General features: G+C 53.9%; 2 protein-coding genes across 2 annotated transcripts in view; both read right to left on the bottom strand.

Annotated features, from left to right (window-relative positions):
- CRTC3 (CREB regulated transcription coactivator 3) overlaps positions 1-24,168 on the bottom strand; it is a gene marked incomplete at its 5' end in the record, with an annotated part of 1,283,408 nt that overhangs the window by 710,017 nt on the left and 549,223 nt on the right. The gene's annotated exons all lie outside the window — the stretch shown is intronic.
- IDH2 (isocitrate dehydrogenase (NADP(+)) 2) lies at positions 1,010-20,875 on the bottom strand. The gene is made up of 11 exons (XM_081114744.1): positions 20,675-20,875; positions 9,957-10,048; positions 7,873-8,038; positions 5,763-5,923; positions 5,532-5,675; positions 4,752-4,888; positions 4,441-4,592; positions 2,428-2,540; positions 2,204-2,301; positions 2,020-2,112; positions 1,010-1,357 (listed from the first exon to the last, which is right to left on the bottom strand). The coding sequence occupies exons 1-11, from the start codon at positions 20,787-20,789 to the stop codon at positions 1,270-1,272; spliced, it is 1,359 nt and encodes a 452-aa protein (XP_080970870.1). The 5' UTR covers positions 20,790-20,875; the 3' UTR covers positions 1,010-1,269.

Here is a 24,168-nt window from a genome sequence, read left to right as displayed (position 1 = left end):
GTGTGTGTGTGTGTGTGTGTGTGTGTGTGGCTACAGCCCATCTCAAAGCTACCGAGGTTCCCGACTGTTGGGTTTCGGGAGCTCTGAGAGTCCCCCCAACGTGTGGGAAATGGACTTGGGGTTGCCAACTATTTGTTCATCAAGTGACTATGGGACAACTCTTCCCCAGGACATTTTAACACGAAAAGTGTCCTATAAGGACAGCCCTGTAAATTGGGTCTATTTCACTTCATAGAAATGTGCTCACCTTACTCTTCTAGTTTTGCTAAAGAAGGGAGGAGGTGACCTGGCCAGCGTGGCTCAGGGTTTAAGCATCGACCCAGGAACCAGGAGGTCACGGCTCAATTCCAGGTCAGGGCACATGCTGGGATTGCGGGCTCGATCCCCAGGAGGGGGCGTGCAGGAGGCAGGTGGTCAATGATTCTCTCTCATCATAGATGCCTCTCTCTCTCTCTCTCTCTCTCTCTCTCTCTCTCTCTCTCTCTTTTTCTGAAATCAATAAAAATATACATACAAAACAGAAAAAAAAAAGAATGGAGGAGATGAACTCAAGTCTGGGGCTCAGTGTAACAGACCCCACAGGGGCCCTGTTCATACCCCCAGCCCCCAGCCCCCCAGCAGCTGTGAGTGGAGAACCAGAGGCGGCTGCCAAGGGGGCGAGGGGGGGCTGTTTTCAGTACCAAGCAAAGGGCAAGGGCTCTGGAGATGTTTAGAAGCTGAAAACCGGAAAGAAAAGGAAAAACACAACCTGAATCTATGGAGAAGTGATAACCCCCAAACGATACAGGAACCACGCTAGGAAATTCCAGGGACCTGCGCCCCCAGAGTCCCAGCGGCTACTCGGGGGGGCCCCCTTTAGCATCCTGCTTGGTCCATCCCCCCCCCCGCCCCCCCCCGACGGGGCCCAGGACTGGATGGAGCCTGGGACAGACATCCTGTCCCCGTGGAGCCCCCGCCCTCTGCTGGCCCCGGCTGCCTCCTCCCCTGAGGGACAAACACAGCAGACAGCTTTGTGAAGAGGTTTTAGTAGCTAAATATGGCACCACGTGTTCCAAGGCGATATAAATTACAGTATGCGGCACATACTGACGGGCTGAGGTAAAACACACCGCTTCTGCCTCGCGTCACCTCCGCGAGGGGCAGCGCGGAGACCTGGAAAAACATGTCGCTTATAAAAAAATCGTCCCCTAGAAAGGCCTCCTGAGAGGGCTGAGGCTCACCCTCCGCAAGTCCGGACTGGGGATCGGGGATCGGGGCCCGCTGCCGCCCCTACTTCTGCCCCAGGGCTTTGTCCAGGTTGTTCTTGATGGTGTCCAGGAAGTCCGAGGTGTTCAGGAAGTGTTCGTTCAGCTTCACGCTGCCGAGAGAGCACCACCCGCGTGAGGGGCAGAGCCGGAGCGTGGGGGGTCTTGATGGCAGCCCCTGTGGGGAGGGGTGTGGCCAGGCCACCTGCGGGTCACAGGTCCCCCGCCCCCCGCCGCCAAGGGGCCACGGCCAAGTCAGCGGGAGCCTGGGAAGGTCTGTCTGTTCACTGGCAGGTGAATGGGCCGCTGGGTACCAGGTCCCCTGGGAGAAGCTGGGAGATGGGTACCGGCGCGGGTGGATGGGGACCAATCAGGGGGCCTGGTCTGGGAAGCTTGGCCCGAGCCCTCCCTCAGGGCTGTGGACCTGTCCTGCCCCCAGGCTCCTGGTGGCGAAGCTGACCAAAGACGGGGGCCTCGCCCTAGCCGGTGTGGCTCAATGGACAGAGCGTCGACCTGCGGACTGGAGGGTCCCAGGTTCGATTCCCGGTCAGGGCACATGCCTGGGTTGTGGGCTCGATCCCCAGTAGGGGGCATGCAGGAGGCAGCCGATCCATGATTCTCTCTCATCATTGATGTTTCTCTCTCTCTCTCTCTCCCTTCCTCTCTGAAATCAATTAAAAAAAAATGGGGGCCTCTAAGAAGGGTCCCCCAGCTTCTGCCCACTGGCCCCCGAGGCCCCGGAAGGCCAGCCCTGCCCTCCGCCCCGGCCACGCACTTGCTGAGCCCGTGGATGCAGCCCGCCAGGTCCTTGGTCATGGCTCCGCTCTCCACTGTCTGCACGCACACCTTCTCCAGGGTCTGGGAAAACCTGCAGGGGGGTGGGCAGAGTGAGCCCTGGGCTGGGCAGCATCCGGCCCAGAACCTGCCCCGGGGCCAGCACAGCCCCTCTCCGGGCTCACCTGATGAGGTCCTGGTTCCCGTCCAGCTTCCCCCGGTGCTCCAGGCCCCGCGTCCAGGCGAAGATGCTGGCGATGGGGTTGGTGCTGGTCGGCCGGCCCTGGGGGCAGCGGGTGCAGGGGAATTAAGAGCCAAAAAGCCAACCAAGGAGGCAACCTGGAGGCAACCTTGACCGACAGGGCCAGGCCCGTCCTCCCGGCCCGTGTGGCACGCTCCCCACGCTTACCTTCTGGTGTTCCCGATAGTGGCGCGTGACTGTCCCGTGAGCAGCCTCAGCCTCGATGGTCTTTCCGTCGGGGCAGACCAGCACGGAAGTCATCAGGCCCAGGGAGCCAAAGCCTGAAGCGTGGGAAGAGCCTCCTCTGAGTGTGGGCGCCTCGCCCCAGGTAACCTGGATCCAGCCCACCTGCCTTCCTGCTGTCACTCAACTTATGACTCCGCCCACCCTGGGGGAGGGAGGGGAGGGCAGGCACCGTTTCTGGTTTGTCCACCCTGGTCGTGGGACTCCAGGGCCCAGCATAGGGCAGGGGAGCGCTCACAGGTGGCAAGAGCTGGCCCGTCAGCATATACAGGTTTTCCACTCCAAACCTACCCTTTTGCAAATCTAGTTTGCTTTGCAAAAGGGTGAATTTGCTTTGCAAAAGGATGAATTTGAAGCGAACATCTGCATCTGTGGCCCCACCTCCAGGTGTCCCCCAGCCCGTGGCCCCTGGGGCCCAAGACCCCACAGAATTCTGCGCACCCAGCCCGGGCCGTGGCCGGGAGGCACGTTGGAGCAGAAGGAAGGAAGCCTGCTGGCAACACTTCCCAGCGACCGCTTTTATCTGCTGCTCTTTCTGGCTACTTGCAAGCTTTGTGGTAAGTTTCCGGTCCTTCCCAAATCCATGTGCGAAGCTTTTCTGTTGCCAAGATCCCCACGGCACCAACGTACGAATGGTCAAGTCCCAAGGAAGGAAAAGCGGGCAAGTCCTCTAGGGAAACGACCTGTCTAGGAAGTTTTGCTATTGGCGCAGGGCGAGGGGGTCCCGTCTCCGCTGCTCCCTGGACCTTCCCACTCACCAATTCCTTATCTATTTAGGGGTCACTGTCACCCCTTTCTCTTGCCTGCTGTGGCTTTTCATCCTTCCAGCCCAGATGGGCATCATGCTACTGAGAGGATCACCACTGAACTTTTCAAAATAAAGCCAAAGGCCAGGCGCGATAAAAAGGCAGACGGTCTCAAAGCTCTGTAAAGCCTTTGGGCGATTCCTTATGGTTCCTCTCTGCTGGGATCTAATTTACCTTTCAGATGGAGGGTTTTTCCATCTTCCCTGATATCCTCCTACATCTGAAAGGTTTACTGTGCACGCCCTGGCCGGTTTGGCTCAGTGGATAGAGCGTCGGCCTGCAGACCGAAGGGGCCCGGGTTCAATTCTGGTCAAGGGCACATACCAAGGTCGCAGGCTCCTCCCCAGACCAGGCCCTGGTCGGGGCAAGTGCAGGAGGCAACCAATCGATGTGTTTCTCTCATATCGATATTTCTGTCTTTCCCTCTCTCTTCCACTCTCCCTAAAAATCAATGGAGAAATATCCTCAGGTGAGGATTAAATAAATAAAGGTTTACTGCGCAAAAAAAATTCTCTGCAATTTAAAGAGCACCTGCCCTAGCCAGTTTGGCTCAATGGATAAAGTGTCAGCCTGCGGACTGAAGGGTCCCGAGTTCGATTCCAGTCAAGGGCACATACCCAGGTTGCAGCCTCAATCCCCAGTACAGGACGTGCAGGAGGCAGCCAATCGATGATCCTCTCTCATCATTGATGTTTCTATCTCTCTCTCCCTCTCCCTTCCTCTCCGAAATCAATAAAAATATATTTTAAGATGATAATAAATAATGAGCACCCAGATTGCTCAGTCCCATTTGGTTCCACTGGAGCCAAACCTAGTCACTCGGCCCCTCCCTGGACAGGAACCTCAGGGTCAACACGCCTAGCCCCTGAGAACCTGAAGTCCCGGTTCCTCCCTTCCCTTCAATGACAGCCTCAGTAATACACCCGTCCAAACCGAATTTGCAGTCCTTCCTCACTCCGCTCCCAGGGAGCTCCTGCCCCCTGCTGTCCACAGGGGACCTTGCAAGGAGCCGGCCAGCCCGGGTGCTGCTGCTACACTAAAGGACCTTCTCTACCAAAAGGGTCTAAAAATGACCTCGGCCAGAGAGGCCGAAGGACCCATCCCCACAGGGAGCAGGGGGCTCCCGGCGTACCCTGGGCCAGGATGTCCGACTGCACGTCTCCATCATAGTTCTTGCAGGCCCACACAAAGCCGCCTGAAGACTTGAGGACCTGAGCCACCATGTCATCAATGAGCCGGTGCTCGTACCAGATCTTATTCTTCTCGAACTCGGTCTTATAATGCCTGGAAGCAAAGGGGCCTGTTGTGGGGAGGAGGCAGATTGGGGGATCCCTTCCTGAGCCAAATGCCTGGGGACAGCGCCCTTCCGGGGTAGGATGAGGGCCGGGGTGGGGGGGACCAGGGGGGAGGGCTGGGGCATCTGATCAAGGGAGCGGCTGTTACTTCTCATAGATCTCCTGGAAGATGTCCTTGAAGCGCCCGTCGTAGGCTTTCAGAATGGTGTTCTTTGTGCTCATGTACAGCGGCCATTTCTTCTGGATGGCGTACTGGAAGCAGCTGTGCGCAAAACCCGAGATGGACTGCAGGGAGAAAGACGGGTTTCTGGCATGGTCCCCCAGAGCCAGGCCCCGCCCAGGGATGGCACCCCTTCCCTCCACACCACCCTCTCCTGCAATCTGGGCTCATCCAGCCACCTTCTGCAGGCATCTGTTGTTTCTGCTGGCCCAGAGTCCCCCTCCCAACTTCTGGGAGGACACAGTCCCCCAGCTTTGCTTTGCAAAGCTACCTCCCCCTCTGCAACTCTTAGACCAGGGGTCCTCAAACTTTTTAAACAGGGGGCCAGTTCACTGTCCTTCAGACCGCTGGAGGGCCGGACTATAGTTAAAAAAAAAAACTACGAACAAATTCCTACGCACACTGCACATACCTTATTTTGAAGTAAAAAAACAAAACGGGAACAAATACAATATTTGTATTTGCATGTGGCCCGCGGGCCGTAGTTTGAGGACCCCTGTCTTAGACCATATGGCTGGGCTGGGATCTGTCTCTAGACTCTGTGTGTCTGGCTTATCCAATCAGAGCGCCTCCTCGCTCTCTCTAGGGGCCTCTGTGATTGGCTCAGAGGTGGTCATGTGATTCAGGCTAGACCTTTTGCGGGAACCAGTCAAGCTGGCAGAGATAAGCCCAGAGCAGAGAGCCCGGCTCACCTCATGCTGGCCTCACCTCGTCAGTGTTGTACATGCCCATGCCCACGCCGCCAGCAGGGAAGTTGAACACCTCCCACTCCTTGGCACTGCTGCCATCCTTTGGGGTGAACACCATCTTGAACGTGCCGGCCCGGTCGGCCACAAAGTCTGTGGCCTTGTACTGCAGAGACGAGAGGGTGGCTCAGGCCGGGGGCTCCAGACGGAGGGGGTCCCGGGCCAGCAGAGCCCAACTCCCGCCGCGGCCCACCTGGTCGCCATGGGCGTGCCTGCCAATGGTGATGGGCATGGTCCAGCCAGGGACGAGGCGGGGGATGTTCTTGCAGATAATGGGCTCCCGGAAGACGGTCCCGCCCAAGATGTTCCGGATGGTTCCGTTGGGACTCTTCCACATCTTCTTCAGCTTGAACTCTAGGAGAGCAGAGATGACGTGGCCCCACCATAGCCCCCACCTTCCAGCCAGAATCCGAACCCCGAGCAAGAGCACAGCCAGGTGAGGGTCCTACAAATGATCCCGGGGAAGAGGCTAGAGCAGTGACGGCGAACCTTTTGAGCTCAGCGTGTCAGTATTTTGATTTTTTTTTTATTTATTTTTTTTAAATATATTTTATTGATTTTTTACAGAGAGGAAGGGAGAGAGATAGAGAGTTAGAAACATCAATGAGAGAGAAACATTGATCAGCTGCATCCTGCACATCTCCTACTGGGGATGTGCCCGCAACCCAGGTACATGCCCTTGACCGGAATCGAACCTGGGACCTTTAAGTCCGCAGGCCGACGCTCTATCCACTGAGCCAAACCGGTTTCGGGTCACATATAGAAATTTTTTGATCTTTGCAACCATAGTAAAACAAAGACTTATATTTTTGATATTTATTTTACATAATTAAATGCCATTTAACAAAGAAAAATCAACCCCAAAAAATGAGTTCGCGTGTCACCTCTGACACGCGTGTCATAGGTTCACCATCACTGGTAGAGTGTGAGTGTGTGGGCCCCGGAACCACACTGCCTGGCTTCAGGGTCCACTCCACCACCTGTGACTGTGAGTCCCATGCAGGTGGTCTAACCCGAGCTACAAAATGAAAGTAGTGACAGCCCTAGCCGGCCTGGCTCAGTGGATGGAGCGTCAGCCTGTGGACTGAAGGGTCCCAGGTTTGATTCCGGTTAAGGGCACATGCCCGGGTTGCGGGCTCGATCCCCAGTGGGGGGCGTGCAGGAAACAGCCGATCAATGATGCTCTCTCATCATTGATGTTTCTATCTCCCTCTCCCTTCTCTCTGAAATAAAAAAAATATTTTAAAAAAGAAAAGAAAGTAGTGATAAAACACCTAATCTTTTGGATCGCTGTGAGGATTAAATGAACTCATACATGAAGTGCCTAGAACAGTGCCTGGCACGTGGTCTGACTATTGTTACTCCCACATGGTACTGGGACGTGTATGTAGCTCAGCCCGATGAACCCTGGCAGCACACGGCCTCACCCGGGTGCCCTGGTTCTGGCCGCAGAACTGCCACTAATCACAAGGGCCGGGCCTGAGTTATCAAGACTGTGACCTTTAACACCCTTATCCAGAAAATGGGGATATATCCATCCCAGGGTTCGGGAGAATAAAAAGGAAAACTTGCGAGAAGAGCTTAGCACGAAAATGATTCCAATACCCTAAGGTCAGTACAACCCAAAAGACAGGAGGAGGCCTGGGGGGAGGGGGTGGTTTTGAATGCTTCCTTCTAGGTCCCTGATTCTGCCAGGATTAAGGGGACAGAACTCTGCAAATTCCTACACCACCCCCTCTTGGCCTTTCCAAACTTGGCTCCTCTATCCACACACCACTGTCATTTCATGGAAGCCTTAAGAACATCCCTCAGGACCAGGGACCAGCAGCCAGGACCAGGGACAGCAGCCAGTGACCCCTGTATGGCCATGGCAGGACGCTAGTAACGTTCCCCGGAGCCCCCAAGGCTCTGAAGAATACAGGCCTGGCACACAGTCCTCCTCTGGACAGAGCTGGCCCAAGTCTCTCTGTCCACCTGCCTGCAAAACAGTCCAGGAGGCCAGAGGGGCAGCCCCCCCAAGCGCCATTCTCACTGTGACAGCATCAGTGTCAGCTTCCTCCTCCTCCTCCCTGTCACCGATGGCACCTCCACTGGCCAGAGCCACACATCACAGCAGAAACCCCACTGGCCTGGGAGCAGGGAACGGATTCTGGTCTTTGCTCGATCACACCCCGACTGTGGAAGCTGAAGCCGGCCCCTTAACCGCCCCTCCCGAACCCCATCTACAGGGACCACTGTCCCCCAGGCATTCGCAGGGAGACTGGGGTCACGTCCCAGCCCACCCACCCCTCAGGCCCCCGCACCTTCCACACGGGCCTCATCGGGAGTGATGGTGGCGCACTTGACAGCCACGCTGTACTTCTGGGTGGCCAACGCGGAGTCGATGGTGACCTGGTCGTCAGTCTTGTCACGGTTTGGGAGCCCCAGGTCGAAATACTTGAGCTGGACGTCCACGTGGGGCAGGATGAGCTAGAGACAGAAGCCAGGGCAAGGCGTCAGCCCAGATACGATGACTCATGGGCATGTGCAGGCTGCGGCAGGGGACACTCAGGGCAGGGACGAGGGAAGGCCAGCGGGGGGCGGGGGGGGGCAACGCAGCAGAGGGCGAGAGTCAGCCATTCCTCTGTGGGGCCCGGCCAAACCTGGCTGGAGGCCGGGGCTCCGGAGAGAGGCCGGCAGCCCCGCAGAGGGCTCATCCCCTAGCATGGACCATATGCCCCCGCCATGGCCCATCAACTCAGCCAAACCCCAACCTCCAAGTGCATCACTATTCTCTAAACCAGGGGTGGGGCCCAGTGGTTGAGCGTCGACCTAGGAACCAGGTGGTCAGGTTCGATTCCCAGTCAGGGCAGATGCCCAGATTGTGGGCTCGATGCCCAGTGTGGGGTGTGCAGGAGGCAACCGATCAACGAGTCTCTCACCGTTGATGGTCCTATCTCTCCCTCTCCCTTCCTCTCTGAAATCAACAAAATATATTTGAAATGAATAAATAAATGAGGGATGGGGAACATCTGGCCTGCAGCCTGTATAAGGCCCACGGAATCATTTGGTCTGGTTCTGTCAAGACATTAGGGGTGAGTTAATTAAATGTCTGACCGGCCCTGGCCGGCTTGGCTCAGTGGATAGAGCATCGGCCTGCGGACTGAAGGGTCCCAGGTTCGATTCCGGCCAATGGCACATGCCTGGGTTGCAGGCTCGATCCCCAGTGGGGGGTGTGCAGGAGGCAGCCGATCAATGATTCTCTCTCATCAGTGATGTTTCTATCTATCTATCCTTCTCCCTTCCTCCCTGAAATCAATAAAGAAATATTTAAAAAATAAATAAATAAATGTTTGACCAAACATAGCAGGATAACTTTTTTTTTTTTTTTTTAAGCAGGATAATTTTTAAGCTGATCATTTTGTATGGCCCAGGAATGATGTGCTAAGCATCCAAATGGCCCTTGGCAGAAAAAAGGTTCCCCACCCCTGCAACAGTGGGTTCCCTCATCTCCCCCATTCAGAAATGGCGCCTCTCAACCTTCTCCTTGTGGACACAGATAAACTGTAGGGTCTTCACGTGGACAACACACTCTCCCAGGCAGAACCCAGTGACTTGGAGAAGCCAAGAAGCCTCCCTGGGATCCACGTGCTGAGGTGGCTCAAACAAGTCCCTGCCCTGCAGAGCGCACCACGGCCACCACTCACAAAGACATCCCTGAACCACTCAGAAAAGGTGACCTCCAGCCAGCCGGCGTGGCTCAGTGGTTGAGCGTCGACCTATGAACCGGGAGATCATGGTTCGATTCTGGTCAGGGCACATGCCTGGGTTGCAGGCTCCATTCCCAGTAGGGGACATGCAGGAGGCAGCAAACCAATGATTCTCTCTCATCATGGATGTTTCTATCTCTCTCTCCCTCTCCCTTCCTCTCTGAAATCAATTAAAAAAATAAACAAAAAATAAATTAAAAGAAAAGGTGACTCCAGGCACAGCTGCACCCACACCAGCCCTGTGTTCCTTCACCCCCTCGAGGCAGCACGTCGGACAGAGGGGGTGAGAGGGACAGGATACGGGCCTTTCCAAACCTGGCGCCTCTATCCACACACCACTGTGGATACAGATTGGGACACGCAGGCTTGGGACCAGCAGGGGTCACAGGCTGCCGAGCACAGGCCGCTGCCAGACGCCCCCAGAACCACGAGTGGACTGACACAGCGGAAGGATGGGTGGGAGGAGGGAAACAGTACTGCAGCCGCCCACCCCACGAAGGGACAGGGGCATCAGGGGATGGGTGGGGCCTGAAGCAGGGGTCGGGGGGGGGGGGGGGGGGGGAGAGGCCTGTGCTAGGGCGGAGCGCTGAGCCTGGCCCGCCACGGGGAGAGCTGCCACCCACTCCAGAGGGAACTACCTTGTCCTTGATGAACTGCCAGATGATACGGGTCATCTCATCGCCGTCCATCTCCACCACCGGCTTGGCCACCTTGATCCTCTTGTCGGCATCTAGGATGGGCACAGACATGGCATGAGGCCCCTGGGGAGGAGGGTGAGGGAGCCCCCCGCACCAAGGGGAGAGCAGTGGTCAGCCAGGCCCAGCTGCCCAGCGTTCACACCCAGGAACAGCTCTCGGACAGCTCGGGGACCTGAACCCACTGCTGAGCGTGGCCAGCCTGGCCACTGAGATCTCCTCCCCGGGGATCTGAAGGCAGAGGAGACAACGCAGAGAACTCGAGCCAGCCGGGGCCGCCCTGTCCGGCAGCACGTCGGGAGAGGCTGCCGGGGGCTGCTGCCACCTGGTTCCCCAGACGACCCAGGATCCCCTCCCCTCTATTTTTTTCTTTTAATTCTCACCCGAGGATATTATTTCCATTGACTTTTAGAGAGAGTGGAAGAGAGAGGGAAAGATAGAAATATCGATGTGAGAGAAACACATCGATTGGTTGCCTCCTGCACGAGCCCGGGACAGGGAGGAGCCTGCAACCGAGGTATGTGCCCTTGATTGGAATCGAACCCAGGGCCCTTTGGTCCGCAGGCCGATGCTCTATCCACTGAGCTGAACCGGCCAGGGCTTCCCTGGGTCCTTCTAATAACATCCTCTCAAACTCGGCCTGTCACTCACTCGGTCTGTTGCTTGCAACCCGAGAAGCTGACTAACTTGCAATGAGGAGAGATTGTATTAACACCTCCTCCAGGCAGGACAGCGTCCCCCACCATTTGCAGGATTCCATTCACTCCTCCCCAAGGGAGTATCATCACCTCCGCTTTCGAGGTGAGGAGGCTGAGGTCCCCGGGTTACAGCTTGAAAACAGGAGGATTCGCACCTTGCAGGAGAGGAAACAGGCTGGGAAGGGAGCTCAGAACTGGCCCCAGTGGCTCAGGTCGGCCAGTCCTGCCAGAGAAGCATCACAAGACTGGACGAGGGGGAGGGCGGAGGGAAAACCAGAGCCAGGGAAGCTCTTCAAGGAAATTCTGACTCAAGAAAGACCCGACAGCCTGGGAAGTGCATTCCAAGGGAAAACTCAAGAAAATGGCCCAGCCCCAGCTGGTTTGTCTCAGTGGCTAGAGCGTCGGCCTGCGGACTGAAGGGTCCCAGGTTCGATTCCAGTCAAGGGCACATGCCTGGGGTTGCAGGCTCGATCCCCAAGTAGGGGGCGTGCAGGAGGCAGCCGATCCATGATTCTCTCTTTTTTTTTTTTTTTTTCAATATATTTTATTGATTTTTTACAGAGAGGAAGGGAGAGAGATAGAGAGTCAGAAACATCGATGAGAGAGAAACATCGACCAGCCGCCTCCTGCACATCCCCCACCGGGGATGTGCCCGCAACCCAGGCACATGCCCTTGACCGGAATCGAACCCGGGACCCTTCAGTCCGCAGGCTGACGCTCCATCCACTGAGCCAAACCGGTTTCGGCAATGATTCTCTTATCATTGAGGTTTCTCTCTCTCTCTCCCTCTCTTTTCCTCTCTGTAATAAATAAAAATACATTTTTTTAAAAAGAAAAGAAAATGGCCCATCTAATTCGTCAGTGCAGGCTGCCTTGGAGGAGGCTTGTTGACCCGAGGGGCACCCAAGCTCCAGATCATCCCTCCGCCCACAGCCTGGAGGAACCAGTGACATCTATGCAAAACCTGCAGCCGGGTGGGTAGCTCAGTGGGTTGGAGCGTGGTCCTGATACGCCAAGGTTGTGGGTTCCATCCCTGGTCAGGGCACATACGAGAAGCAACCAACAAAAGCATAAGTAAATGGAACAACAAATAGATGTTTCTTCCCTCTCTCCCTCCCTTCTTTTCTCTTAAAAAAAAAGTGTCGAGATTATTCAGAGACAGGAGGGAACACAGATCCTTTGCTCAAGTGCAGCCTCGGATGCCCTTGTGAGTCAGACACAGAAAAGCAGAAAGCAACACAGACTGGAAGGAAATACTTCGCTCCCTGGAGAACAGGGGATTTGGGGCCCAAGCTACAGCATTCCTTCACCCTTGGTGGCCTAAAGCTTGAATGGAACAGGTTTTAGGACCCGCAGAAAGTCTACGGGGCTGTGGCAGGGCGACCTTGATTTCTAGGAGCACTTCCTAGGAGTTCATTTGAGGAGAGCCAATCCGATGTTTAAAGAACATATGGAACCCTAATCAGGATCCCTAAGGAGAGATTCATTTAGGGGCCAGTCCTAACGGTTGCACACTTGAGCTCCATTCAAGTTTTAGCTTCATGCCGCCAGCTCGTGGGCTGTGGACACCACGCTTCCTCCGTGAGGGAGTTGAATGTCAAGGTCACAGCTGTGCACACAGGAGTCAAACCCTCAGAGACCACAGGGCCCACAGGCTCATTCTGTTTTTCTTAAGTATTAACTGGTGGCCACATTTGAAAATCAGGAGATTGTAACAACAACAAAATCCCAGCCCTAGCTGGTTTGGCTCAGTGGATAGAGCGTCAGCCTACAGACTGAAGGGTCCCAGGTTCGATTCTAGTCAAGGGCACAGGCCCAGGTTGCAGGCTCCATCTCCAGTAGGGGGCATGCAGGAGGCAGCCGATCAATGATTCTCTCTCATCATTGATGTTTCTATCTCTCTCCCTCTCCCTTCCTCTCTGAAATCAATAAAAATATATATATTAAAAAATTTTTTTTAAATCCCAAAAAACAAGTGGGTAAAGGACTTGAATAGATAGTTCTCCAACGTGATAGATAAAAAAAGCCAACAAGTGCGTGAAAACATGCTCAACATCACTAATCATTAGGGAAATTCAAATCAAAACCACAACGAGATACCACCTGGACCCCTTAGAATGGCTACTACCAAGAAACAAACACACAAACAGAAAACAAGTCAACACTTGTTGGGCTCATGCCGGCAGCTCATGGGCTGTGGACACCACGCTTCCTCCGTGAGGGAGTTGAATGTCAAGGTCACAGCTGTGCACACGGGAGTCCAACCCTCAGAGACCACAGGGCCCACTTACTTACAACCAGATGCTAAGCGCCTCTTCCTGAAACACCTACAACACAACAGGGCCCGCCCCCCAAGGAGGGAGGATGGAAGGGAAGACCTAAGGTGGTGAGGAGAGAGCAAGCAGCGCCTTTGTCAAGGTCAAGGAGCTGGGAACAGTGATGAAAACCAGAGCAGGATGCGGAGAAATTGGAACCCTGTGCACGGCTGGTGAGAATGTAAACTCGTGCAGCTGCTACAGAAAACAGTTCCATACTGTGCCACTTATCTACAAATTAAAAACTAGAGCCTGGCCGGTGTGGCTCAGTGGCTCAGCACTGACCTAAGAACCAAGAGGTCACGGTTTAATTCCCGGTCAGGGCACATGCCTGGGTTGCGGGCTCAATCCCCAGTGTGGGGTGTGCAGAATGCAGTGGGTCAATGATTCTCTGTCATCATTGATGTTTCTATCTCTCTCCCCCTCTCTCTCTTCCTCTCTGATATCACTAAAGATATATTTAAAAACAAAAACAAAAAACGAGAATCTCCATGTGACCCACCAGTCCTACTTCTGGATATATATATGGAAGAAGCAAAGCAGGGTCTTGTACACCCATATTCATATCAGCATTACCCACAATAGCCAAGAGTGCGGAGCAACCCAAGTGTCCATCCACGGATGAATGAACAAACCAAATGTAGCATGGACCTTCAGGAGAACAGGCCAGGCTGGTGTGGCTCAGTGGTTGGCTGTCGACCTATGAACCAGGAGGTCACATGCCCAGGGTTGCGGGCTCGATCCCCAGTAGGGGGTGTGCAGGAGGCAGGCGATCCATGATTCTCACTCATCATGATGTTTCTATCTCTCTCTCCCTCTCCCTTCCTCTCTAAAATCAATAAAAACATTTTTTTTTTTTTAAAGAGGAGAACAGGACTCAGAAGCTAATCTAGGAGAATTAAGAAAAATTTTCCTCCTAAAGGCTGAACAATGTTCATGATTCCAAGTTTTCTAAGACTGGGCTCACTCCTTAACCATGGATGTACCCGCTTTAAAACTAAAAAGGGAAGCGACTCCATGTGTTAGTGATGTGGGACCTACCCCAACAGCTTTCGCTGCTTGTTCTTTTGTTTCAAATTGCACAAAAGCACGTTTACTTTATATCTCTTACCCTGTGGTACACTTATATGACAACATTGCAGCCCTGGCCAGGTAGCTCAGTGAGTTACAGTGTTATCCAGATTCTTCAAGGTTTCGGGTTCAACCCCCAGTCAGGGCACATACAAGAATCTACCAATGAATGCCAAAAAGTGAAACAACAAATCGATGTTTCTTTCTCTAAAAAAAAAAAATTACCATCTTTCCCAAACACTCTTTCAATCCAGCAGCGTTTAACATTTTGGGAAAGCAACTCCTATGATAAATTAGAAGCAGTATTCAATATGTAAGGATTTAACAACTAAGCTTTTTTTTACAATTCCTGTACCTTACTCAGAAGCTCAGTGAACTTTAACTTGGTATTTTTACGGCAGAACGTACATGCAATGGAATATTATGCAGCCTTGAAAAGGAAGGCAATCTGGTCACACAGGCCAGAACACAGATGAACCTTAAGGCCTTCAGGACACTGTGCTAAGTGAAACAAGCCAGTCACAAAAAGACAGACTCACCTTATATGAGGTGCCTAACGAAATCAAAGTCATAGAAACAGAAAGTAGAAAGGTGGTTGCCAGGGGCTGGGGTAGGGGGAATGGGGAGTTATTGTTTAATAAGTATAGAGTTTTAGTTTTGCGAGATGAAAAAGCTCTGGATATTGGTTGTACAATAATGGAAATACACTGAACACTACTGAACTGCAGACTTAAAAATGGGTAAAATGGAAATTTCTGTTATGCATTTGTACAACCTATAGATATAGAAGCCTAATATGCAAATTGTCCCCGTGGGAGTTCAATGGGGAGACCCATCATTCCCTATGGCATGTGCTGACCACCAGGGGGCAGCACATAACTAAGGAAGGCCCCGGCCAGCAGCTGGAAGGCCCCGATGGGCCCTGATTGCTGGCCAACCCTAGGGACCCTACCTGTTCATGAATTTCATGCACCGGGCCTCTAGTAAAACATAAGAAATAAAGATTCAATTAAAAAAATTAAACCAGCCCCCCCCAAAAATTAAACACCTTTTAGAAGATTTTACATAAAAATCCAGCCTTTCTGGTGACAGGATTGAGAAGTACAGGTTGGTAGTTACAGAATAGCCACAGGGATGTAAGGTACAGCCTGGGGAATGTAGTCGATAATGTTGTAATTATGTGTGGTGCCAGGTGGGGACTGGAAATAGGGGGCACACTTTGTAAAGTATATGATTGTCTAACAACTATGTGTGTACCTGGAACAAATACAAAATAACACTGAATGCAAACTGTATTTGAAAATAAAGTTTTTAGCCCTGGCTGGTTTGGTTCAGTGGATAGAGCGTCGGCCTGCGGACTGAAGGGTCCCAGGTTCAATTCCGGCCAAGGCACATGCCCAGGTTACGGGCTCGATCCCCCGTAGGGGGCGTGCAGGAAGCAGCCAATCAATGATTCTCTCTCATCATTGATGTTTCTCTCTCTCTGTCCTTCTCCCTTCCTCTCTGAAATCAATAAAAAATATTTAAAAAAAAAATAGCCCTAAACGGTTTGGCTCAGTGGATAAAGCGTCAGCCTGCGGATTGAAGGGTCCCAGGTTCGATTCTGGTCAAGGGCATGTGCCTTGGTTGCGGGCACATCCCCAGTGGGGGGTGTGCAGGAGGCAGCTGATCGATGTTTCTCTCTCATCAGTGTTTCTGACTCTCTATCCCTCTCCCTTCCTCTCTGTAAAAAAATCAATAAAAAATATTTTTTTAAAAAAAAAGAAAATAAAGTTTTTAATTTAAAAAAAGTAAAGTAAAATAAATTAAGAATAGAAAAAAAAATCCAGCCTCTCTTGAAGAATGAGTTGCTTCCACAGGCTGAGCCCGTGCTGGCTCTCGGCCCAGATGGGATGGGCTGAGCTGAGGCAGCCTCTGTCTCCCTGCCAGGCCTACCGCCAGGCCTACCCCGTGTCTCTCAGAGTCCCCTAAGGCATGGCTGTTGTTCAGCCAAATATGGTGGAGACATTCCCATCATCTGCCCCCCTGGGAGACAAGTGGCAACAAGCACCCTGAAATCCCAGGAACAGAGGCTGGGCCTCCCTGAATGCCTCCTAGGGACACCATGAAATCTTCAGATGAGACGTTGCAGCAACATTGTCCTCCCGGCCAGGGTGTGGGGATGGGATTACAGCCGTCCCAGGAGGTCCGTTAGGCCAACTGTCCTCCCCGTGTGGGGCTCCCAGCACCCAACACCAAGTAAGGATTTATTTTTATTTTCTTTCTAATAATATTTTCATTGATTTCAGAGAGGAAGGGATAGGGATAGAGAGATAGAAACATCAACGCTGAGAATCATTGATCGGCTGCCTCCTGCACGCCCCCTACTGGGGATCGAGTTACAACCCAGGCATGTGCCCTGACCGACAATCGAACCTGCGACCTCTTGGTTCCTGGGTTGACGCTCAACCGCTGACCCACACCTGCTGGGCCCAAACCCATCCCCGGTTTTCAGGATCTGCCTGCTGCTGCAAGTTCAAGGCTCAAGGTACCCGAACAGCGGCTGCCTGCAAGACCACTGCTTCTACGGCAACCCTACCCATACTCAGCCAGCACGGCCCAGAAGAACAAGGAGCCCCAATTCCGGGAGCAATTTTGGAAGACATTCTAGTATTTTCCTCCGTTTCTCTCACACCCACAGTCAAACCATCAAAAAGCCCTACTGGTTCTTCCTTCAAAATACATCCAGAATCCAACCACTTCCCACCTCCCCCAGAGCTACCACGCAGCTCCCAGCCAGGTTATACCTCCTACCAGGTCCCTGAGGCCAGAGTGCTCCTGCTAAAATGCAAAGCAGGAGCCCTGGCTGGTTTGGCTCAGTGGATAGAGCGTCGGCCTGCAGACTGGAGGGTCCCAGGTTCAATTCCGGCCAAGGGCACATGCTCGGGTTGTGGGCTCGGTCCCCAGTAGGCGGCATGTAGGAGGCAGCCGATCCATGATTCTCTCTCATCATTGATGTTTCTATCTTTCCCTCTCCCTTTCTTTCTGAAATCAATAAAAATATATATATTTTTTAAAATGCAAAGCAGGTCATGACACTCCTCTCAAAACCCTGCAAAGCCTCTCCTTTCAGTCAGAGTAAAGGCCGAAGTCCTCAAAAATGGCCTGCAAGCCCCCTCAACCCTCACCACGTCCTAGCCCATCTGTCGCTCACCATCATGGACTGAGCCACCGTCGTGTGCGAACGCTTTCCTCTCTGCTTCTCCCACAGGCCATAGAACTCCATCCACCAGGACCTTGACCCCTGCAGTTCACTCTTCCCTAGATAACGAAACGCCCTGCTTCTGATACCCAAACTTTCACACACACCTTCCTTCCTCATCTGTTCTCCTGTTAGCATATATCACAGTAAACAAGACTTCTATCTTTTTAAAAGAATATATATTTTATTGATTTTTTACAGAGAGGAAGGGAGAGGGATAGAGAGTTAGAAACATCGATGAGAGAGAAACATCGATCAGCTGCCTCCTGCACACCCCCTACTGGGGATGTGCCCGCAACCAAGGTATATGCCCTTGACTGGAATCGAACCTGGGACCCTTGAGTCCACAGGCCGATGCTCTATCCATTGAGCTAAACCGGTTAGGGCAAGACTTCTATCTTGTTTACTGTCTCCACATTAGAAGTTAAGCTCCACGAAGGGCAGAAATCTGGGCCTCTTATTCCCAGCTCTGTCCCTAGCACCTCGCACAGTCCCTGGCGCACACACGGCAGAAGCACACTATTTGCTGAAGTGAAGGCATGAATGAATGTCAAGGTATGGTCAGTTGGGCCTGCTGCCCTGCCCTCACCTCCTGTTTGGATGGAATGTGCTTCCCGCGCCCCCTCTCCCAGGATGCATTGCCACACAGCGGCGGGCGAGTTCTCACCATTGGACTGCACCAGACCATCAAAAATGTACACAGAGGGAATTGTGCCAGGCACGGGAGAAGCTCACAATTTATAGTGTGTGAATATTTGCCACCTGCTGGCATTTTCCACCTGGGTTTGCAGAAGAGTAAAGTCCAGGGCAGGCCACGGAGTCCAGCTTCCAGGAACCGGAGAGCAGTTTCCAGCTCATACCCTAAATGGCATCAGCGCACGAGGCCTCGGCCTCACAGACAGGATTTGGGGACAGGCGCCAGGTTTTCTTGAGAGACTTTTCTTCAAAACCTACTGGACCTAAACACAACCACCCAAACAGCTCTGAAGGGGCAGCTGTGGTCTTATGTGATGTGCACATACTGAGCCAGGCCGGTGTGGCTCAATGGTTAAGCATCACCCTATGAACCAGGAGGTCATGGTTCGATTCCCAGTCAAGGGCACTTGCGGGGAGTTACAGGCTCAACCCCCAGTAGGGGGCCTGCAGAAGGCAGCCAATCAATGATTCTCTCCCATCTCTTTCTATCTCTTTCTCCCTCTCCCTTCCTCTCTGAAATCAATTAAAATGTATTTTTCTTTAAAAGAACTCTACTAGGTTTGCAAAACCTTGAACCATCATTACATAAATTTCCCTTGAATCTATGAGCACAGGCAAGTCACCAAGATCTGAAGAGTTAAAAGGTAGCCAAGAAAATTAAGAAGTTCTCCCATTAAGAGTGGAGCAGAGAAAGGCTAGATGAGTAATTCTCCCAACAGGTGGTTAGAAGGAGCCCACGGTCACATACCCAAACTCTGTTTTATCAGAACCACACTGGAGGCCTATGAGTTGCACAACTAGAAAGAGACACGTGTGGGAACCACCAGGCAGCAAAGACACAGGGTGTTTTAGCCCAAAAATACTCTTTCTGTGTCATCAAGGGGAATGCCAACTATTTTGTCTCTGCCAGCGTTGCCTGGTACCAAGCTAACAGAGGTCAGAATCATATACTCTCACGTCCAACTCAAATACCAGGCATTCTTCCCATTAATAACCAACTTTCGGAAGGACCGGCGATTGCCTGCTCTTTTTATGTGTTACCAAAATTCAGGCCACTAAGGTGCTTTGCTTTCTTGTTTGTGTGTGGAGGGGGTGGGGGTTCTTTTTAAAAATATATTTTGTATTGATTTTTTAGAAAGAGAGGAAGGGAAAGAGAGAGAAACATTGATGTGAGGGTGAAACATCAATTGGCTGCCTCCTGACTGCCCCCTACTGGCAATTGATCCTGAAACCCCTGCCTGATAGGGAATCAAACCCAAACCTTTTGGTGGCCAGATGACGCCCAACCAACTGAGCCATACAGGCCAGGCTTTTTTTTTTTCTTTTTAAAAATCAAAAAAAAATTTTTTATCATCAATGCAGAATAAAAAGAATTGGAGACAGTATCTAACTTGTACCATCTTTTGCTGAAGGTGGTGCCTATGGGAAGCTTGGTTTTGGGGGCACTTGGAACCTTGGGATTGGGGGGCTGACCCTTTAGAGACAAATCCTAGAAGTTCAAAAGCAGAAATGCCCCTTTCTCCTTGGCAAGTTGGGGGGGGGGGTTGCTGGGGCCCCAACACTAGTCAGCTGCTCCCACACCGGGTTAAAGATTACCTACACTGGCAGGAGAGCCAGGCTGCGTGAGCCCCACCCCCTCTTCCTCACTCTCCTGGCTCACCCCAAGGGGCTCCTGGCCAGGTGAGCATAGGGGTTTCCCGGACAACAGGCATCAGACGGGGACAAGGGACCTACATTGTTCCCCTGCCATTTGTAACGGGCGGTGGAGAGCCAGGGTGCAGGCCGTGCCCACATACCAGCAGGGGCAGCCTACATTGATCATGGAGGTTCAGGCTACGTCCTGCTTCCCATGACCCCACCGCTGTCTCCTCCGCTAAGCCGGGAGCTAAGGGTACCCCGTGAGCTGTGAACAAAGTCTCCGCATCGGTGAGCCCGGCAGGGCCGAAGAGCAGCGCAGGAGCCGGCCCGCGAGAAAAGGCAAATCCAGCCAAAGGACAGGGCCTGGGATGGAGCCTCAAGTGCAGCGACAAGGAGAAGGGAGGGAGCCCAAACAAAGGGGGAAATGAAAAGCACGCTTCTCCAGCTGTCGCATAAAAAGGCTCCAAAAATAGCTGGCGAGGGCCTGGCAGCCAGGAGGGGTTACAGCGCGCTTGGCTGAAAAGGAACGGGAAGTGCATGCCTCCTCCCCCCCTCCCGCCTTTGTCTGAGCAGAAACAGCTCGCGGGGTGCTCCGGCCCCCACCCGGTTGCTCGTCTCCCGCCAGCGCGGGTGGGATCCCCTCCTGGTCCGGGACACCCCCCAGCACCTCCATACAGTTAAATCGGGTGCGCGAGGCAGCCCCGATCTCTGCCCGCCCCCACCCCACCCCCCGCAACCCCCGCGCGCAGGGCCGCAGGGCTGGCATCGCCCGGGCCACCAGTTGCCACCGTCCTTCAAGTCCCCACCGCTGCGCCTGGCGCGGCCTGGGAGCTCGGGGCAGGGGGCCGCGGAGCGAGGCTGCCCCCCCAGCCCCGCTCTTGGTGAGCCCAAACCCGCGGTCTCCGGCCAGCGAGCGGCCCGATCGCGCTCCCCGGCCCCCGCCCGGAGGCCGCCACGTCGCGGAGCCCGGCGCGCGCCCGCCTGGACCCTTCTGGCACTCACAGTGGCGCCGCGGCTGCTCCTGCAAGTTGGGGCCCGTCAAGGCGGCCGGAGCCCACGCCGGCCCGGAGCCCGACGCCCTGCCGAGCGAGCGGACGACCCGCAGGTAACCAGCCATGCCGAGCAGAAGGAACTCAACCCCGCAGGCGAGACCCGAGCGCCGGCCGCTGCTCCGCTGCCTCGCGGCGGGCTGCCCAGACCTGGGCGCCGGGCGCGCGGGCACGGCGGGGGCGGGGCCGCCGGGGCCGCCGTCCCATTGGGCCGCGCCGGGAGGGGGCGTGGCCAGGCGGCGGGACACGCCCCCTCACGCAGCCGGCGCTGCCCCCGCGTCGCGGGAAGCCCAGTTGGAGCCGCGCCAGAGGCGGGTGAGACGGTCGCCTGGGGCCCGCGCGCGGGAGTCGGCGCTGGAGGCTGAGGGGCGCCCCCTCTCTCCAAGTCCCCTCGTTCAAATCAGGGTGTCAGCTGCCGGCACAGCTTCAAAACCCAAAAAAGGCAAATCTGAGGAAACAACCTGCGTCCTTCGCGTTCGCGGCGCTGACACCCTGAGGCGCGTTCGCCCAGCGCGCGGCGTGCGCTCTGGAACATAGACCGCGGGCACCTCAGGTCTCCTCGGGGTCGCGCTCAGCTCCTCGTGCCCCCTCCCCGGGGGGTGCGGACTGACCGGAGCCCCCCGACTGCGTCTCCCCCCGAAGGTCAAGCTGCCGGTCCCCGAAGGCACCCAGCGTGGCCGCGGAGGGGCGTCCTCGCAGCCGCAGGCCTGCCCCCCGGCGCGCGCTGTCCTCAAGGACACACACCCCGCTGCTTCCAGGTGGGTGCCCAGCGCGCAGCCCGCGCCGAATAAACTCAGCGTTCGCCCAGGTAAACAGCCCCATTTTTTTTTTTTTTTTTGCCACGTTTTCATGGAAAAGACCATCCTGGTTGGTTCTGTCAAAAACACCCAAGGTTCGCCCTGGCCGGTGTGGCTCAGTGGATAGAGCGTCGGCCTGCGGACTGAAGGGTCCCGGGTTCGGTTCCGGTCAAGGGCACCTGCCCTGGTTGTGGGCTCGATCCCCAGTATGGGGGGGCGTGCAGGAGGCAGCTGATCCATGATTCTCTCTCATCATTGATGTTTCCGTTTCTCTCTCCATCTCCCTTCCTCTCTGAAATCAATAAAAATATATTTTTTAAAAAAACAACCAAGGTTCCCCACCCTCTTTTTACTGCCCGCCCCTCCCTTCCCCCTCTCTCTTTTCACCCATTTTCTTGAAATGAGACACCAACAGGACTGGGGTTTTATGTAGAAAAAAAAATCTGTCCCCTTAACCCCCACCCCACCTCACCCCCCTCCACCCCCACTTTTCCAGTCACAACGCACTCCAGATGCCTGCACCCTCTTTCTGCTCTGCGTTCCCCGCTTCCCCTGCACAGTGGACATTGCCAGATGGAGCCGGGCCAGGAAAGCGACCTTGAATTACTGATTTCACCACTGCCTTCTCCGCGTCCCAGCCAGGCAGAGCCAATCACGCTCCGGCCCTGAGGTCCACAGACTGAACCCCCCCCCCCAGGCCAAGCTGCTTTGGGGCCCCCCCAAAGTCGGAGGCGTCCCTCAGATGCCTTGTTCTTGGGCCAGCACATCCCAGAATGACCTGTGGCAACCCGTTCACTCTGTTCCCAATTCTGTTGCTCAAAACACAAGCGAGAGCCCTGGCCAGTGTGGCTCAGTGGATAGAGCCTTGGCCTTCGGACTGAAGGGTCCCGGGTTCGATTCCCCTCGAGGGCACATGCCTGGGTTGTGTGGGCTCGATCCCCAGTAGAGGGCGTGCAGGAGGCAGCCAATCCATGGTTCTCTCTCATCATTGATGTTTCTATCTCTCTTTCCTGCTCCCTTCCTCTCTGAAATCAATAAACATTAAACACACACACACACACACACACACACACACACACACAAGCAGAGACCGTGGAAGCCTCTGGTATGTGGCTCTCATGCCGTCCTGGTATTACCGTGCAGCACCTGGGCCTCCACACCTGTAAACCGGGAGAATGCACCCCCCACCCGCACCCCAAGGATCCTTCGGACCCAGATGTTCTGGTTCAGTTATGTGTGCCATACTGCCCCTTCTGAAGTGGCCATAAAAGATTGCTGCCCACCCCCAGGGACTCATCTGCTCCTCTAGGTCAGTGGTTCCCGACCTTTCTGGGGCCACGCCCCACCTAAGCATCTCTAACATCCTGATGCACTCCCCCCCCCCCCCGTGACATATCATTCTTATTATTCAAAAAGTGAGCTCCTATTCACATGGAGGAAACCTCCAAGGCCATGAACTTGGTCTGAACAAGCTTCCAAAGAACATGGCATCCATGAGAGAGAAAAATAAAAGAATGAAAGGACAGCCCTGGCCGGTTTGGCTCAGTGGATAGAGCGTCGGCCTTCAGACTGAAAGGTCCCAGGTTCGAATCTGGTCGAGGGCTCATGCCCGGGTTGTGGGCTCGATCCCCAGTGGGGGGCGTTCAGGAGGCAGCTGGTCAATGATTCTCTCTCATCATTGATGTTTCTATCTCTCTCTCCCTCTCCCTTCCTCTCTGAAATCAGTAAAAATATATTTTTAAAAAACACAAAAAATAAAAGGACAGTGGAAGGACTGAGGAAGAAATCACTAAGAAATTGCTAAAAAGAAAATAGTAATAATATGAAGTGATATGAAAAAATAGCAAATAAAGTTTCAGAACATAGAATAGAGAACTGAAATGCATAAATGTCACCATATCTATTTATAGACTATACATGAGGCCCCTAGAACCATAAGACGTGCAAAAGACTCACTGTTAATAACTCATTCTCAAATTACCCCCCTTAAGCACCAAATTGCCCCCCTGTGGGGCATGTGCCCCACGTTGGGAGCCACTGCTCTACATGGTGGACCTGTGTGTCCGGGGCCTGGTAGGAGGCAGTACTGAAGCCTCAGTATGTTCCAGAGCCTGGCCTTTGCCTGCAGAGGGATCGAAGTGGGGGCACATGTGTCCTTTGCAAGCCCAGGGCAGCGGAGGTAAGATCTTCAGGTTAAACTGCTTCTCACTGCCTCCCTCCCAGGGCTCCAGTTCCAAGCCAGCCTTCCTTAAACAATGCCTGGGAGGCAGCTGCTATCAGCTCCATTGGCTCAGAGAGGTCTGGACACTTGCTCAAAGTCACACAGCTGGGAAGTAGTAGATCTCTAGTTCATACCCATAGGCCTGGCTCATAGATCATTGCTTTTTTTTTTTTTTTTTTTTGCCTCACTGGAGGATATTTTTCCATTGATTTATTATTATTATTATTATTATTGATTTTTTACAGAGAGGAAGGGAGAGAGATAGAGAGTCAGAAACATCGATGGGAGAGAAACATCGATCAGCTGCCTCCTGCACATCTCCCACTGGGGATGTGCCCGCAACCCAGGTATATGCCCTTGACCGGAATCGAACCTGGGACCCTTCAGTCTGCAGGCCGACGCTCTATCCACTGGGCCAAACCGGTTTCG

This window comes from Myotis nattereri (genome assembly GCF_964212035.1).
Source record: "Myotis nattereri genome assembly, chromosome: 21".
NCBI lineage: Eukaryota > Metazoa > Chordata > Mammalia > Chiroptera > Vespertilionidae > Myotis > Myotis nattereri.
The sequence above is the reverse complement of the archived record's forward strand: the minus strand, read 5'-3'. Positions and strand labels throughout refer to the sequence as shown.